Here is a 19,140-nt window from a genome sequence, read left to right on the forward strand (position 1 = left end):
GGAAAAGCTCTTTCCAAGTTCTTCCACGTGGTGCACAAATCAGACTCGTGTTTTTGGAGGCCACGTTGCTGGTATAAAGTACTGCTTACGAGCCGGCACGTCTGGACACAAAGACGCGTTCCATTATTAGGGAAACGAAGATGGGACGTAAAAACGTACAGGAGGAACCTAAGCCTGGGAAAAAGAAGAAGAGCCAGCAGTGTCGTTAGAGCATGGGTCGTAAGGCCTTGAAAATACGAGGCTGTTTTGGCGAATCGTCGAATTTATCGTGCGGTTCGCACGGTTTTTCAGCTCGCGGGTCCTCGCTGGCGATCGCGTCGCGATATTTTCAGAACTCGCACGTTGCTTGCGCCCGCGCCGCCGCCGCGACCTCGTTTTCGACCGTCTGCGAACCCTTTCGACTTTTCGATCTCGATCAGACGAGCTTGACAACCAAGGCTGAAACTCCTCGTCGAATTTCTCTGTCAAGCATTAAATTGATTCTTTGGATAAAAATATTAAAATTTTACCTTGGACGATCAAAGTCGCGGGGTATTAATCCTTTCCACTCGAGACCTTCTTTTCTGGTATCTACCAGTAACTCTAGATGCTTTCTTAGCATTCGTGACAATAGAATGCTTGTTGCAATGCGTCCGCTGCAATTAATAACAGTAACAAAAGCCCTTTCTGGAACCAGTTCTGAAAACGCTAAATCAACGCTCGACGTAAGGGCAGATACGCACCGATGGCTAGGATATCTCAATGTAAAAAATCGAATGGAACCTCCTTGCTCGTTTTTCTTGTCTCACCGCGTTGCGTCGTCTACGAATCCTGGTGGGATTCCGCGTCTCGCTTCCCCTTTCCCGTCGTTTCTCTCGATTCGTGGCGTATCTTAATGCACAGTACGTGTGCAATATGGCAGCGCCGGCCCGTATATCGAGGGTTCATCGTGGGGCCCATGGGGTCACGACCCAATCGCCAGAAATTCCTTTATCTTCATTCCTGCGTTTTTATTACACCCTCGCCGCCTTCTTCGTACGTCGCTCGTTCGATGAACCTTAATTGCGACTTGCGAGTCTTTGTTGCGTCGGGATCCTCTTTGGAAACGAAGGATCACGAGATCCTTTCAGCCATGAATCTTCGTGCCACCAAGTAATGCGTACCATGTTTTCAGGGAAGACAAACTCCTGGTGCATCGAAATCTTTTTTGCTGATTCTATAAAGGTCTATTTGGGATATGTTTTTATTGTTCCTGAAGGTCTGGATTGCTTTGAGGTCCACTTGACGCAACTTTTACTATTTTCTTGATCCACTAGTTTCAGATATAATAATAATAATCTCTTTGCCATAACTGAATCAACCAATTTAAAATAATAATGTATACAAAGTACATTTAATTTATATTAATCGCTCGTTACTAATATTCTTGGATTATTTTCTGTTCCAGGTGAGTGGCAACTTGAATCAAACACAAGGAACTCGATGAATTCTACAAGAAAGAATTAACGAAAATATTCCGAAGAAAACCAACAGCTGAATCAACCACGCCTCGAATCGCAGTCATCGAATTAGCGGTACGTGATGTATACTCGATTGAAATTGAAATAATCAGATCTCCACGTAGCCAACTACTATTTTTAAATTAGCGGCATAATACGTCTCAAAAGAACATGTTATTTCCTCAGTGAAAATAATTTCGCCAATTTCTATGACACATTTATTTACCCCTACAGTGCATCGTCACGCTTCAGTTTATGTTCAAATTATAGCTCTACTTCCCATATATTTTTTTTTTTTGCACATTTCTCCCCGGAAGTTTCCTCGATTTCCAATTTCCTGCCCGAGAACGCAATAATGCTCCAGTCCTTGAATTCTGCGAATTCGAAAGAGACTTTCCAGCCGCGTTCGTAACCGCTCGTCGAGCCGTTTAATCTGAAAGTAGGGATGATGACGATGAATTCATAATGTAAAAGGGTTCACACAGGAATTAAATGGATAGCCGGCCGACGCCGACACCGACGCCGACGCCGACGCGACGGTATCGAGATTCTTGCGATTAGGAACGCGGAACGATACCGAAGCCCGAGATTGAAAGACGGCGCGGCGGAACGATAACTCGACTACCGTTAAAACAACGAGCGAGTTGCGTTACCTTGCTGTATGCGCGGAATACTGTTATTTTAACGCAATTTCGCGAATTAAAAAGTAGTTAGAACTAAGGCGTTATTCGATAAACTACCAATCGTCGTACGTATTGTTTCCTGTTTGATCGTAATGCAGTATCGAATCATCCGAGTTTAGTCTGCTTAAAAATAATAAAACTTGTGGTAATTTCAGGTTACTTAGAAATACGATCTGTCTGATCTGTTGTAGGCAAAGGGTGTACTTTGTTGGTAATTAAAGAGATATATGTACTTGTTTTATTGTAATAAATAACAGTGGTAGAGCAATCGAAAAGAGAACGAAACGTATAAAAAAAAACTCTATATGCGATGAAAAGCATGAATGCCTATCTAACTTTTGCTTCGTTCAAATAGCAATTGTTGCGTAGCCTAGTGGAATGAAAGATTGAGGCAAAAACACTGGAAGAACTTTGTCATAGAGTATTCATAATTGCTTGTAACGTTACTTGGAGCACAAAAAATGCTGAAATTGTCAGTCATTACGATTCGACACGTAAGATTCACCCGGTTGTTTTTACGTATATGTCATTTATCATGTTCAATGACTGTGGCTCCGCACGCAAGCCTCGTTATCCAAATGGAAATAACATTAATTCATGAACAAGCGTGTAACGACGCTTTCCGTGGATTAACAGTTAGAGCGTAATACGCACTAGCAACTATACGCGTTCATCAATCAGTAGAGTAGAAAAAGTCCCGACGGATCGTTGTTGTCGAGTCAATGACTGTAGCGATAAACGGGAGGGTATCGCGATCGAAAGTGATGGAATGATCGAACAGTAGGATAACGATCTTGTTTTGTCACTCGGTTCAAAGCTTGCTATCATTCTGTCAATGGAAACAATTGGAATGCGTCGTTCGATGGTTTATTCAAAAGTGAATTAATTCAATTTCAAATATATGTATACATTCGATCGTTCAGTTGTTGCTTGCTTCGAAATTGTTTAGGAATATTATTTGTATACCGATTGAAAGCATCTAATGATTGGCCTTGATTGATCTTGAGAAATCCTGTAAAATGAACTTTCTTTTAAGCAACCGTTCGTATACGATTTGCGCACGATACTGTAAACATACTATTCAATTACAAATTTTCTAACATTTCAAAAATTAATGTTGTTGTTGTTGTTGTTGTTGTTAAAAGTGCCAGTGGCTCATGACCCATCTAGCGATCGTAATACTACTTAGTACCGTTGAGCTTGTATAAATAATGATCATAACATGAGATAGATGGCTGAAGCTGTAATTAAGGTTACCTACGTAGCAATTACAAGTATACTCGGTCATATTTATACCGTTTTTAATGTTGATCGATCCGATACGATCGCTTTCACGAACATTGTCACACTTTATGATATTAATAACGCTGTTTAATATTCGCATGATATAGAAGAAATAAAAAGTAGCCATTACACTCTGCTTTCATCTCTTAATCAAATTTTATATCGCGATTCCATTAGGAGAGATTGATATTTAACAGAAGTAACGGAGTGATACTTGGGCAATAAAGATTATATGATTAAGGAATTACAATGTTTGACATACCCTCTATCTCTATCGAACACACTTTATCGAGAAACTTTAATGTCTTTTAATTGGCACGTCAGAATAGATGTTGCAACTGCATCATGTGCATTGAACTGCAATTTAAAACGTCGCGGTGCAAAGTACGCGCGGAACGGTATAACTCGTGCTAAGTCGACGTGGTGTGGCTTTCGTGTTTAGGCATGAGTTAAGATCCCTGCCCTCCTCCCTTTTATCTTCTTAACACCACGGCGGCGCTGCGGCGCTGCGGCGCCGGCGTCCATCCTCCAGCCGCGATATCGCGCGCAACCATTAATATCGAAATGTTAACGCAAATCTGCGTAATCTTCTTAGGCGCGGTTCGCCGGGGTTGCTGGAAACGACATTAACACCTCGTCGAGATCTAACGAATCCGATGAAATTGTGTTTACGACCTCGAACCCCTCAATTCTTTCTATTTTTAAAGTTGCACGGTTCGTATTTCCATCGTCATCCCTCTTCGAGTTATGCGGATTTTCCACTCCAGAACGCTGATAAAACGTGTCTCTCTCTGAATTTTTCACTCAAACACCATTGATAGCAGCTTGTTCAAAATGTGCATGTTTATTTGTCCGTATTTCCAGAGAATAAGAATTTTTCTTATTTTTCTTTATAGAAACAAATTCAAGATTGTGTTAATGCTTAATGTTCATTCTACGCTTCACAAGACACAAGACAGACAGAGATACTGAACATTTAAACAAATATTTCAACTGTTTAATGTCATTCGTTATCAGATATTTTGTATCTGCATAAGAAATTTGTTCATCTTTGAATAAAATGGAGATATCGAGGCTGCTTTCCATCACGAGCGCGGCTAAGGTAAGGGTCGATGAAAAACTTGAACGACTATTTGGAGGGTTCATTTTAATGGCTATCAAGCGAATCGCGTTTTCGTCCGCATCTGCCGTTTGATCGAGTTTTCACGCGAAGCGAGACGAAATCCTGACTGTGACTTCGTCAAGCTATTCGTGCATGAATAATGTCGGCCAGTAGACGTAGAAGGTAATCAGGTTAGTCGTTCAAATTCCGTGTACGTGCTCGTTATTAAATACGAATATGGTTTCTCATTGGTTATCGGGATCAAGGTAATGCTAGTCTTTTTAAGTTCTAACCAGTTTACGCGAAGGTATGCAAAGTATCGTCTGCATTTTCTTTGAGGACAGAAATTAGGAAAAGTTATTCGAGAAGAAATAGTTACGATCTGCCATTACTTGCACATTTCTTAATAAAATTATTTTAAATATGGCACGGTTTCCTCCTATGCCATTGTGAATTTAGGGTGAAACTACTTTCTTCTTGTTTCAGAAGGTGATACATATGATCGTTAAAATTATTAAAAGTAGTACTCGTAATAATTATCGAATGTAAGAAACCATTCGTTCCATTATTCACGTTCAATGTTTTCGATCAATTCTTGGATAGGTTCTGATTGTTTATTTCAAGAAAAAGGAGTCTCTGTTTATTCCGAAAGCTTACAATACACATCAACTCATTATTTAATAGTATCTTTAGAACCTTCCATAATAAAAAAGAGGAATAACACATTTTATAATAATAATTATTTACGGTGTATATTAATTATTCGTTGAAGTTGGTAAGTGTTGAGATATATATAAACAGAGACGTACATTAATCCTTTTGTTTAATCCGCGAGCAGTTACCTGGGTCTGGAGACCGAACCTGATGGCCCACCCGTAGGTGATGGATGGGTTCGCAAAACAACCAACAGCCGCCAAATAACTGGTTATTTGTACCAAGGTGCGGTTTTCTTATTCTAACGAACCCATCATGAGCCGACAAAAAAGAGAATGGAAAGACAAGCCCAGTCCATTTTTACATTTCATCGATGCAATTATTTCGAGTCCACGTAAAATTCTCGAGCAATTGCAACGAATGTTGCTCTTGGGTTCTATGTTACTGATCAAGTCTACGCCAACAACACCAGTGGACGAACCCTAAGATAGACATAGAGTTGCGCTAACCCGACGTCGCGTCGTGTCGGGCCCCGTACGATCGTTGCAGATACGCGAAAATGTCGCAAAAAGAGAGACAGTTATACGAAGCCCGTCGCGGATCGCTTTTCCGTGACTCGTTTACGAGCACGTTGTACCTGACATTCCGGCTCCACGCTCGCGGAAGAACGTGTTCTCGGACGAGTCACTCCTCAGGAATCCCTCCGAGGCAAGTAAAACCGGCCTTGGACCTCCTTGAGGCCTCTTGTGTCAATATGCTACTCCTGCAGCCTTCCCTTCTTTGACATGCAGATCAGTCCTGCCAGAAGAAACAAACGTGCCTGGCTTTCACCAAGTAGGAACTGCCGAGCCGAAGCTGTCACGATGCGTTTACCTCGATGCCCACCAATTCCGAATTCCACTCTTCCATCGAGCGAACCTATCAATTTATGCAAATTTATGAAATATTTTACGAAAGATAAATGATTCCAAGATATAACGTAAGATGAAAGTAAACTCAATTTAAGCCAAAAGGAAACAAGATGAACTAAAGCAGTGATAAACATTTTTAACTGTAATTAGGAAATGAATATTTCAGATGAATCTCTTTGGTCCATGTCACTGGATATAACGGTAGAAAGCATTTGACAAAGGCCTTTGAAATTTTTTAAAAAAAGAAGAGAGAGACGTCGAGGATGTCCCAAGGTCAATCTCGTTTCTATTAAGCGAAGCATATTATTTTTTATCTCATAAACTGACGGACGCTTTCAAGACGGGTTCAGTGACCTGTCACGCAAAGTCATTCGAGATCATAAATATGTAACGAAGTAACTTTATACTCTTCAGGCCTCTCTTAATGTATATGATACATTTGAATTTATTCGTTGAAAATTGTCATGTACAAGAACTCTTACGCGAGACATAGGTCAAGCAATTGGCTCAAGTAGTGCAAAGTTCTGTGATCGTTGGAGGGAATCGACAAGAGCCTGCAATAGGAAATATAACTTTCGGGAAGCGACACAGCGCAAAATTAGCGGAGCTAATTAACACCGTAGAAATTGGTGCGCAAAACAGATAAGCCTTAACGATTACACGCGGAGGCTTAGAATCGATAAAATCTCTGAATGTGGTTCAGTTTTACGACGATATCAAAGTACACACGTACAGGTTCTGGAAAAGCAAAGTGTCCGTGCTGGTATCGATATCCTGATTTCCGTCGACATTCTTTTGTTGGCTTTGATCGTTCTCTTCGATTCTGCCTCGGTACATGATCCAGCCAGAGGATCCAGAGCGTGTCGGAATCATGGTTAAAGCTGTCGTCGATTCTTCAGCTTCCTCTGCTCGCCCCCTAAATGTTACTATACAACAGGATGTTTCAGTAATTGTAGTAGAACCGATAAACTGGCAATTCCCCGTGGAAAAAACAAATGGAATTGTATCCATTTATCGACTGCGAAAATGAACATTTGGTAACGAAATGCTCGACCACAGGTAATTTAGATTCACGTTTAGTAACCGTTACACATTTATTGAAATCGTAATGTTTCCGGGTATAGATATATTCAGAATAATTTCTGTAAATTGAAGAGATACGCAATTATTTCAAACCTCACCTGTAATAAACAGGATCAGTTCTAGTAAATAAGTGAAATTAAATGTGGAACAATTTAAAGTTGAACTTGAAAACAATTAAATATCGTATCTGTTTCATCCTAACGCACAAATGGATGCATTTACGTAAAGTTTTATGGTACAGTAGCTACGCGAATACCTGGAAAGTTTTACGGTCAACGGAATCATCCATCCATTCAACGAATTGGATGCATTGAATCGTGAAGAGCATATCGGCCGACGATGGAGTTGCGCGTTCATTGGAATAATCCGATCTTGAGGATGAGATGCAAATTCCTCGGAATGAATTAAATAGACAAAATACTGTAAGAAATCAGTTTGCGAGCAAAATTAGGTTACACTCATTTCTGATGCTTAAAGAGTACAAATAAATTAGTTGTGACATACTATTTTCATGAAAGAGAACGCACAGGTGACGCATAGATTTTGCCATGTGCGTTTCAATAATAATTATTCGTAGAATTTAGCGTTTCCTTTGATTCGATTTTGAGAAACGAAAATTTATCTTACGATGCGCGTGTTCTGGGTAGGTTGCCGAAATATTCAAGTAGAATATCGCGTTTGAGATTGATTTAAAACGTCGTTAGTTCTTTGAACCTGGCGATGGAAGGTATTATTATCACGGATTCAAGTGTCCGAAATTAGCTTCGCTTTAGTGTATTACATACGTTTACGATTTTGGAGCGAAACGTTAGATGAAAATGGAAATATGTTTTATCGTGTAAATATGAAAGTGATCCCTGAAGAAGTAAGGGTGTGGTGACATTTTTTCGTTCCCACGACTCACTCCCTCGTAATGACCACTCCTCTATGTGAATACGCATACTCGTACGGTTATATACATGATTTTGCATATTCTCGTTCTCAACGATTACCGAGGTTGAAAGCGATTATCGATTATCCATGCTATCCTTCAGAGGTTTCTTTAATTTCCTGGCTCTTAGAAGATATCGATCAATCATTTTTCTAATTTTAAACACTTTTCCCCTTAGAAAGTAATCAGTGTGCCTTAATATGTGCTCCGGGACCAGAGCATAAATTATATCGTTAATGTTACTCAAACGACTTTCCTTGCGTTCTTGCAAACAATATTACGCAATAGGTTAGACAAACTTAATCGACGGTGTTCGATCTGTTTTTCATTGCGCCTTACATTTACTGGTACGAGAATTTTATAACTAATAACTGTATACTGGGTTGTTAAAGAGTTGGTATTATTGTAATATACTTTGCTAAATACCAACAATAAAGAATACAAGGTAAAAGAAAATAATTTGTATGATGAATTAAAAATGAAAGTGTTTAAACACATGTTAAATTAAATATTAATATAAAGAAGCACATATTGTATTAAAAAAGTTGAAAGTGAAAGAATTCCGGTCGCTTAATTTTTCCATGAACTATCCAAAATCAACAGCCTTGAAAAGCTTCCAGCTGATCAAGAAAGCTGCGTTCGCGGGTTCGAAATAGAACTTTCGCAACGGATGCGCCGTGCAAACATAGCTTCTCTGCAATAATATTTGGTCGTCGAACGATATGTGTGAGAGTCGTAACGAAAAGAAGACCAGAACGAATACATATGTATATCGGCGTATGAAACATTTGGGAGAGTTGAGACACCAAAGTGTATCATCTACATTGCAACTGTTGCAAAACTTGACAATTTTCAATCACGACTATTAATTAAATATTCATACGATCAAATTGATACGATTAATGATGAAATATGAGATTCTCACAATGTTTAACATATCGTGATAAGAAAAGCAGAGACTTTAAGAAATATTAATTGAGTAATTATGATGTTCATTTAAGAAATAATAAACTATTTCACCTAAAAGACATGAATTTTCTCACTTGATCGCATAAATTTTACCACGTTTCCACGTATATCCACGGATAGATACCATTAATCTCTAATTAAGGCAGGTATCGATTATTGATCACCTACGGACGGTCGCAATTTCCATAATATATCGCGGAACGTGATATTGCTTCTCATTTCGCCAAAAAGAAAAACCAATGAAATATATACATATGTCTCGATCTATCGCGAATCGTTGTCATCGTACGATCTTATTACTTTTGTCGATCTGTCGCAGCATCGATGTAACGTCAATTACGCTAACAATCGTTCTGTTAATTCAATCACGGGAAAACTACATTGCGTAGAACGTTGCGACTTGATCGTTTCATTAATGAAGGCGTTCGACTCGATCCCCTTTTTTCCCTGTACCGATAAAACGATCGGTTTTGCTGCGCGATTTTCCACAATCGAAGAGAGACTTTGATGTCGTTTTACGCCTATCTAGAGTCCGAACCAGTTTTAATAAGTCCTGGTTTCAACCTTTTTCTCTTCCTTTTCCACGACGTTTCTTTCTCCCCCGTAAGTGTTCTGTAACGACGCGACGCCCATTTCCCTGTTTCGATCTTGGTTCTCGGTTCTCGGTTCTCGGTTCTCGGTTCGCCTATGCGTTATCTCCTCGCGAGCATCGTCGAAACATTAAATACTTCTTAAACTTACTTTATGGAATTTAATTCTCTCTTATCCGCATACTCGTACACCATCATTTTTCCCTCGCGATACGATTTCTTGCGGTACCCATCGTTTAATGCGAACTTTTTGCAACGGTCTTCCACGAATGCTGTTAACGATCTCGGCATTCGATACCCGGTGCGTCGATTTTTACGTCGCTTTTCAGTCCACAACTGTTATTTGTTCACCTTCTTGCGCGAATTCTCCTTTCCGTCGGCCTTCCTCGTTAGCTGCTCCGATCCCGTCGCTCCGGGGGTTCTACGGTTTGCTTTTATACTCGATTTTTTTTTTCCATTGTCAAGTATTTTTTCTATCGTGAATTGTCTTCTTTCCGCATCTATTGTCTTTGTTCGCAGTCTCGATATTTTTCCCTTTTCCGCGTTTCGTCTGCAGACTGCAGTTGCTTCTTTTCTAGCATTCCTTTTAAAAGAAACTTTTTCTCCCGCGTTCATTAAAGTATTTTCAATGTCATTGTTAGGCAGTAGTTGGTATTTAAAAAATACCTTCTTTTTTCTTTTGTCCATACTAATTTTAGTCCAAGTTAAGCCTAAAAATGAAATTACATTGGAAAAAGAAAAGAAAGTAATTGAGGTCTGAAAGGGTTAACTTGCTAAACATGGATCTACTCGTACCCTTCACAGTTGGATATTATACGAAGAATTCCCTGACACTTGAATCGATTTTAACCGTTGATTCCAAGTGGCAGTTTTGCTTTCCGCATCGATAGCCAGTCGATACTCCTTTCATCGACATCACGCACTATTCATAGACGAAACATTTCCACTGGCTGTCCGCGGAACCAGATACGATTCAGAAAATCGTGTCGACGCGACGGGTCTATGGGATGCCGCTACCGAGAGAGTGTTCGTTTCCCGTTAGTTCGTCAGTTAATAAGATTTCCTGTTGGTGGGTTCCAGAGACGAGGCGTAGGATGGGCCCGACCGTGCGAGGAGTCGTGCTACACTGAAGAGGAGGAGCTCCCCCGAAGACGAGAGAGAAGGAGGAAGGAACGAAGGATGCCTGCCTCGCAAACCGCCGCCACGGAGCGGCGAAATGAGAGGATGGTGAGTGTTCTTTCGAAATGTTTCATGGGTATTTTATCATTTTTATGTATTTTTATGTCTTTACAGTTTACATGTTATACGTTGTTTACGTTTACACGACACCCCAGTGTGATAATGGCGTCATTGATGACGCTTCTATCAGATTTGCGACGCATGAAAGGGTTAAAGGGACAAAGAAACGCAATTTTCCGAGGACTCGCTCGACAATCGTCGCTAACTACCGCGCAGTGATTCGCGACGATATTCGCTTTTGAAAAGCTTTAGTACCGCAGAAGCGTGATTCCGCTTCCGGTGAACCGACGATGCCGTAACAGCGGCTTTGCTCGGCTATTGACGTTAAACGAGAGACTAATTACTTTCTTCTTTCTTGTTCGTTATATTTCTTCACGATGCACTCCGTATTTCCGTTTATCATTTACGTCTCCCTGATTCTCATACTTATCGTGCATTTCATTCGATATTTTGCGCGTCATTTCCTGAATTCCTTGATACACCCTCGTTTATAAATATATGGATACTTAGTACCTTCAGCAACTTTTCTTGCTAAATTCTATATTGGATGTGCATCTAATAACATTTAATAATACTAAATGTTTTTAGCGCCATATTGAATTTTATAGTGAAACTATGGGATAAATATAAATGATATAATTGATATTAATAGATTTACAAATTTTATTCGATACTTATTTCTATTACCTACATCTACCTATGTATGGTACATCTAGGTGGAGAGAATATTATTTCTTTATTGTGAAATGGAATTTTCTTTTCTTCCTTGTATATGGAAAATAGAAAATAGACGTGTCGAGGATGCGAAAAATGATATCGCCACTTGCACCTCTACTCCGTAGTGATACTTTCAACCCTTTCGCGAACCAATAACCCTCGTTCGACCTATTCTTCTTGAAGCGATGGTCGAAACGATGGCGTACCGTTATACAAAAGCCCCTTGTTGAAGAAATTTCCGACGTAAGCAGATCCCAAGAGCATATCGAGTGACGTTCCCCTCTCGACAAGGAAATAGGAACAGGGTTGTCTTCGACGTTGCATTTTTTATACTTGCAACTTATTCATTTTAAAAATAGTTGACAACAAGTATTGAATTCTATTTTAAAGATAATATCCTTGTAGTAGTATCAGTGTGAAAAAATAAAAAATTAATTGCGAGTTGTTTATAATTCCAGATCACGCACGAACCACCAAAATTAAAGACCACCTTGAAAACGCCTCCTAAACAAGCAACCAATCCTCTTCAGTTTGTCAAAGTTGGCCCATGTTCCTTGTATCGCACAGCTCAGGAACAGTTGCAAAAGGTCCAAGAAGTGAAGAAGATAAAACAAGAGGTCCGCGATGATCCTGAAGATTGGCAATCGGTAAGATGGTGAATCTTGTAATACTTTTTTCTTTTTCATGTATAAATCGATCTAATGCAAATCACGAACAAATGAAATTTCCTAACAAACGAATACCAGACTATATCGATCTCTTATCGTTTCTCTCGATCAAACGAAACGTGTTTTATGCTATCAACTATATTCTGCATCTAATAGTTGCTTCGATCGTATCGACAGAATTTGGACAACTGGAAGAGCAGTCGGAGGAAGCGTCAGGAGCACATCATCGAACGGGTGGTCGAGGTGAAGAAACTCGAGCTAGAGGAACACGATCGGCAACGTCGTCGAAGCAAGACTTTCTCCGAAATGATGGAGGAGAGGGGCAATAGGGGTCGCAAACTAAGCATCAGCTTGGCCATGTACCACGAGGAAGACGCCAATGACCTGAGCGACCTTGGTATAGGAACCAGCAGTGGAAAGAGCTCGGTTAGCGGCGACACTCACGATGACACACACAGCGTTCTGGTAAGATCAACACCTGCTTCGCTGATCTATACGTTGCGTACAAACTTTTTGATTGCTGCTCAATCCCTGAATTATACAAAAATCACATGTATCCCGTGTTCGTAAAATAATGAAATCCTCTAAGGAACATGTAGGTTTTCGTAACAAAACACTCTAGATTCTTCGTCAGCATATCGTCCAATGTTTCGATCGTTGAAAAATGAAAGTGTGAATTTTTCAGAGCGACCGAGACAGCGAAATAGAGAAGAACCACTCGGACTTGGACAACGTGCCAAGCGAAAGCGTGATCAGTAGCGACGTGACGTCATCGTCGACGACGACGACGATCATGTCAACTTCGACAGCGATCACGAAGAAACCATTCGGGAACGGATTCCACAGCAACCACAATCACAACAACCAGGAGTACGACTCCGCGACGACAGCGACCACCAGCTCCCCGGAACCGGAGGAGTACACGTACGAGGGCGCGATTCGTAGCTACGTGTCGAGAGTATCGCAGAACATACCGAGAAGATCGTTGGTCAGCTTGGACGCGAAGCTCGACAGCGCCAAGTCATCGACGAACGCGTCGAAAACGAGTTTGAACGACGACGGCAAGCCCACCGCGCCGTTAGTCAAAGTGGACATCTTGAAGAGGCGGGAGATCTTTGAGAAAGCGTCGCAGAAGAACAACGACAGCAAAACGAACAACAGGCTCTCCGGCGATTTCACCGGGACGAAATCGATCAAGGAAAGGCTCTCGAACCTAGAGAAGCAGAAGCACGACGCAGACAACAGCGACAAGACCGGCAAAGCGCTGAACAGACTGTCGGGTGATATGAGCTCGATCCGCGAACGATTGTCTCACCTGGAGAAACAGGCTTCCGAGCGGGAGAGCAAGAGTTCTGCTCATCGGAAACTGAGCACCGAGGAATTGGAAACGGGCAGACCCATCAGGCAGAGACTGTCCACCTTAGAAAAATACAGCAGCAGCGACGAGTCATCGGCACCAGCCACCACTCACGAGTCACGGCACAATGGCGAGCTATCCGCCAGGACAATAAAGGATCGCTTGAGTGCCCTGGACGCGGCCAGGAGCAACGAGTCCGCCGACAAGAGATCCTTCGTTGGCAAGCATTCCTTGTGCTTCCGGGATCAAGAAAATAGAATCGATACCTCGACTCCCAGCGAGAGGAGCTCGTCGCCCGATTCGGAATATCGCGTGCCCAGGGCTGCCTTCCACAGAAGCCTGGATTCTTTGGACGCGGACGCATCCAGCGGTCCCGACACTTTCGAGCGCGTGCAAAGCCTAGAGGAGCTCGATTATGGCAGGCGTTACCCTGCGTCCTCCTCGTCCGCCGAGCTCCTCAACGACACCGATCGCGAGGATTCCGGTATTCACACGGCTGACGTTAGTTGCTCCGTCAGCCAAGCGGACGAACCCGTGGACGAGGACATAGTGCACGCCAGCACGATCATCGAAAGACAAGAGGTCATCGAGGAGAAACCGCAAGAACCTCGCGACGTCGAGACAACGAAGGAACCAGCGGAACAGCAGACCACCGCGAACGACATCTCGACGATCTCTGGTAGCCAACAGGAAGCAGTAGTAGCAAACAAGGTAAGCATTTGCATGATCGTTCTTCTATCGGTCAAGTCCATTTTCGGTCGTCGTGCACTCATTTCGCTGGCATACGAATGCAGTTTGTCCAATGGCAATTTCGAATAGCTTCTATCGGTGATGATTCATTCAGACGAAACGTCATAAGCAGGGGTTGAAAAAAGATTGGAAAATTAACTTTCGAACTGGTTTTTACTGAAGCAGTTATTAGATTTACAGTCGAGCGTTTCAATCTATAGGGTGTTCGGTGACTGGTGTTCGGAATCGATTCTATATGAAAAATTACGTCGAAAATATAGAATAAAAATTGTTCATTAGAAGCTTTGTTTTGGAGAAAATCGACTTAAAATTTTCGCTGGGTACGGGCGCACTCTCGTTATAACGGATCTCACTGTAGATCTTAGAAAATTTGCTTACACCACCAACTACCAAACACCCTCTGTAACCAATGTCATAGCTTTTTTCAACTCCTGACCATAAGTACGATGGACAGTCGTCGAGTAAGTCTGTACCGTCGGATAGCTGGAAGCTAACGAATAATACACGGAACAATTAAGCGACATTTCAAGTCGGATTACGGTCGTTGAGTTGAATTATTACTCTACGACTGTGCCTCCGATACTTGTTTAACAACCGCTAGTTTCGATTCTAATCCTATTCTTATTCTTCGGTTACGGGACGTCAGGTTATACGATCTATAACTCTTTGGTTCTCTAGGGTACTGCTGACACTTCTGGGAAACTGTCAACTAACAAATCACAATCGCAGGCACACATAGAGGTTACTAACTCGAGTACACTCCGTTCCTGTCCTGTCACGTATCGCCCGATCGTTTATCAAAGTCCTAAAGTACCTCCGCGACGAACTCCTCCGGAAACGCTTCCCAAACCAAAGGTACCTGTACCCAAAGAGCTTGTCCAATCCAAAACAGACTTTCTATCTGGTAAAGAAACGAAAGTAGGATCGATCTCCAAACTATTCGCAGAGGAGCATCCTGGCTGCGGTACCGACGAACAAAGCCTCTTGAAAGAGGACTCGATCGAAACGACGAACCCGTCTTCGACGCTATTAGACTCTACCTTCGTTGACGATTGTCCTGCTGCGTCAGCTGCCAGGGCAGCAGTCGTTCCAACGACCCTTCAACTAGACTCTAACGCTACCTCAGCCTTTAACGGTTCTTCGAAAGAGACGACAAAGACCACACCAGTCACGTCTCCACGGTCAGCATCGAAAATTCCCACTCCGCTTCCTCGTAAGGCGATAGGCACGAAATCGTCCCCGACCAGTTCCACGTCTTCCCTTAGCTCACCTGTCTCGCCTTCCTCACCCAAGACGCCAGCCCTCAAGACGAGAACGTCGATCGGCAAGAGTCCAACTAGTCAGACGTGTTGGCCGCAATTCTCAAAGGCGTCAGAGATACCGATTCCCGTTACCTGCAGCGGTACGATCCCAACCAATATTCCATCAACCACTTGTATACTCGCCTCCCCTTCCTCCGATCTAGAGCAATCGTCCTCCGCGAAGCATGTTCCCTTCCTCGCGTCCAGCACGAAACATCAGGTGACGGTGACTGAAGAGGCACTGGCCGCAGAAAGACGCCGGACGGTGGTGGAAATATGCGAAAAGGTGGTGGTACCTCAGGGCAAGACACCTACGACACCTCCAGTGACACCGTTCATCACCGTGGATCGCGTCAATGACAAGCAGAGCTCAGCAACCGAGGTTAGGATCGAACAGCAATCTAGCAATCCTTTGACAAAGTCTTAAGATCGGCGAGGAAATATTCGTTTTTGGCTATCTTCGTGTAGCGCGTTATCTCTCGCCCTTTGTTACACATCTAGCTTCGTCTAACTTCCATTAGATCTTGTACATAAGAATGGGCTTGGAGCGGGTGTCCAAGTGGTGGGAATCGCGCCGTTGCCACCGAACGATTCCAACTGATAAAACGTGATCGCGATTCAACGACACGTTCAAACAGAGTGAAACATTTCTAAAGTAAATAAGCTAAACAAAATGTCTCGCATCGAAGCAACCTCGTCATTGTACATCCACCGTTACAGTCATCGAATCGACTTCGATCTTTGAAGAATCGTGTCTCGAATCTGTTCGATCAGGAAACCGAGTCCTGCCACTTACGACTCCCAGATAATACATATAACCCGTCTTCGCCTATCGCTTCCACACGTATTTATTATCCGCCATTACGCACAAATCTCGCTGGAAACGAAGGCGTGAGACCGTAGCTAACGATGTAAATAGACGACACAGGAGCAAAACGTATATAATAACCCCCCCACCATCCCCCCCCCCCCCCCGGTACCGAGTAGAATTAGATCAGGTAGCCGGAAACACGTACTAGCCGGAGGTAAACGAGGTGTCAGTTCGAATCGAGTCGAGTCGAGTCGATAATCATGGTGACCCGCGGAAAACTTAGTGGCCTAATCTAACAGGGAACACATCTAGGAGCTAAAACGATGCCTATGCGAACGATCGCTGCCTGATTTAGAAATCGTAACAAGACTTTGTGATCAAAGATTCTCGTTAATCCTCGCGCTGCGATATCAACGTGAGAAATTAAGGTGTCTGTTTGGTTTGGAGATGAATAAAAATTGATTTTCATTTCAGATTTTCGTAAAATTTCAGCTCTTCGAGCAATTATGCTTAAACTAGCAGTATCGTGGGACTCAAAACTGGATTTTTATATATTCTATGGCTAATCTGTAGAAATTTCTAGGTAACTTAGAACAAAGATAAAAGAAAGAAATTTTATACAAGTTTGTCAAGTTTCCACTCTTAATCCACACTTGTTGTTAGTCACATTAATGCAGAACAGGAATGAATCGTGTACTGCTATGATAGAATCAATTATTTATATTTAAAAAAATTTTCTACATAGAGATACCTCAACTATCATTCAATTCTTAGGGGTCCAAGCTAAACGGATATCCTCGTATACGCACAACCGCCATGAAAGCAGAAAAAAGCCACGCACGAGGAAAATAACGAATATGATTGTTCTTCGAAATACTCCGAGCGTAACACTTCGATTTAGATTAACTTGTAATCGATCTTAGCGTGACTCGTCGACACTTGTGCGCGGATAACGATCGATTGTAGCACTCGGGAGTACGTGGTTAATGAAATATAAAATTCAGTGGGCAGAGAAATTTGTCGTATCGTGTTTCCATCGTGACCGCAAACAGCATTCAGATTTCCTTGAGAAAGGGATTTTCGAGCACGAGTGAATCCGGTTCGTGGAGACAAATGCTATCTCGAGTTGTTGTTTTTTTCCAGTATTTACAGGTTGTAGGTGAACAAATCGGACACAAATTTCTTCCAAATTGATCATTCGAAGGTCGTCCCGGTTCACTTTCGCTTCCAAAAATCCCATTTTCAATTCGCCCAAGTATCCGATACATGTACGATGCTCTTATCGAGTGCCTTTAGCACCTAAATCACACGAACGAATCAGACTGCCAATATTTTATATCGAGCCGAAATTTCAACGATCGCTTCACCATTGTCTTCGTCATCTCAAATTGTTCGAAACGAAAGTGGAAAATCTACTGAATATATTAAACACATCTGATCTTAAATAAAGGGGAAACAGTATAAATTATCAAAATCCGTGCAAATAATTTATCTTATACGTGATAACTTGCTGAAGAATCCATTCTCTGTTAGAAGCTACCCAGACTCAATTTTTTTTTTTTTTTTAAAGAAAATGTACATGTTTGACAAACAGCGCAACAAGAATAAATACTGTTTGTCAACGTGTAGAGTAAACTACAATGATATTTTGGTAATATTTGTTATGAAGATTTATTATTCGTAATAATTTTAAAGCTACATTATTAAAGAATATGAAATTAGACTCTGAAAATATATGTATAGGTACTTGAGAGTTATGTTTGTAAGAGTTTGTAACCGTTACAAACAATTGCTACTTTCGTTTTATTTCACATAATATTTACTTTCGCTCCATTTTCATTTTCTATACTAAAAACCTAAAAAAAGGCAAAATTAAAGTTAGCGAGCTTCGAAAGGCTGAATAATCTAATATACATAAATGGTGCTGTATATGTAGATGTAGATCTAGAAAATTAAAAAGGAAATCGATGAAGAATCTGGGTGGTTCCTGCAGAGTTGGACAACAATGTTGTCTTTGGAAAAATGAGAGCTTTTTATCGATTCTTCGAACTCAGCATGCAAATATGTCGCAACGCGTATCGAAAATCGTTTTATCGTTTCGGCGATACGTGTCGTCGTCGGATGACGAGCCGAGCTGCAGCGCGCTGTCGCATTCCAAACACGTCCAAAGTTTCGTCCCCGTGACCCGTGGATCGGAGAGGTCGGTCAGAACGACATTTAATTATTACAGAAGAAGTCGTATCTGACCCGTCACGATAAACGTGCCCTAAATTGTCGCGATTAACCGCTCACTTGTCTCGAGTGGTCGTATTCGATCCCCTCGGAAACAGTCGTCGCATCGAGGAGGTAAGAATCGTTTCACTTGTCCCATAAATAACCAATCAACGTGATCATTGATAGTAAATAATATGAAAGCCTCGTAGTCGATGCATGCATATCTTTATTTTTATTTCCGAAAACGTACAATTTAAGACCTTCTCGGTGACAGTCGATAATACTTATCAATTCAAGATATAAATTTCTTAAAAATAATAAACGTGTGTATACCATATACTCGTACGTAAGTATATATTATATGTACTTGTAAAAAGGAGAATTTACAAATATTATTT

General features: G+C 41.6%; 1 protein-coding gene across 6 annotated transcripts in view; it reads left to right on the forward strand.

Annotated features, from left to right (window-relative positions):
• Positions 1-19,140, forward strand: part of LOC128883548 (trichohyalin) — a 138,123-nt gene that overhangs the window by 104,136 nt on the left and 14,847 nt on the right. For 3 of the 6 annotated variants that reach the window (XM_054136067.1, XM_054136047.1, XM_054136076.1), the window contains exons 2-7: positions 1,427-1,553; positions 10,766-10,912; positions 12,100-12,288; positions 12,487-12,774; positions 12,995-14,377; positions 15,095-16,099. In XM_054136067.1, coding sequence (XP_053992042.1) covers positions 10,865-10,912; positions 12,100-12,288; positions 12,487-12,774; positions 12,995-14,377; positions 15,095-16,099 — 2,913 coding nt within the window. In that variant the 5' untranslated portion in view covers positions 1,427-1,553; positions 10,766-10,864. The remainder of the gene's footprint in view (positions 1-1,426; positions 1,554-10,765; positions 10,913-12,099; positions 12,289-12,486; positions 12,775-12,994; positions 14,378-15,094; positions 16,100-19,140) is intronic. The other 3 variants (XM_054136084.1, XM_054136091.1, XM_054136056.1) reach the window with 2 other exon arrangements.

Source organism: Hylaeus volcanicus, chromosome 1 (assembly GCF_026283585.1).
Source record: "Hylaeus volcanicus isolate JK05 chromosome 1, UHH_iyHylVolc1.0_haploid, whole genome shotgun sequence".
Classification (NCBI taxonomy): domain Eukaryota; kingdom Metazoa; phylum Arthropoda; class Insecta; order Hymenoptera; family Colletidae; genus Hylaeus; species Hylaeus volcanicus.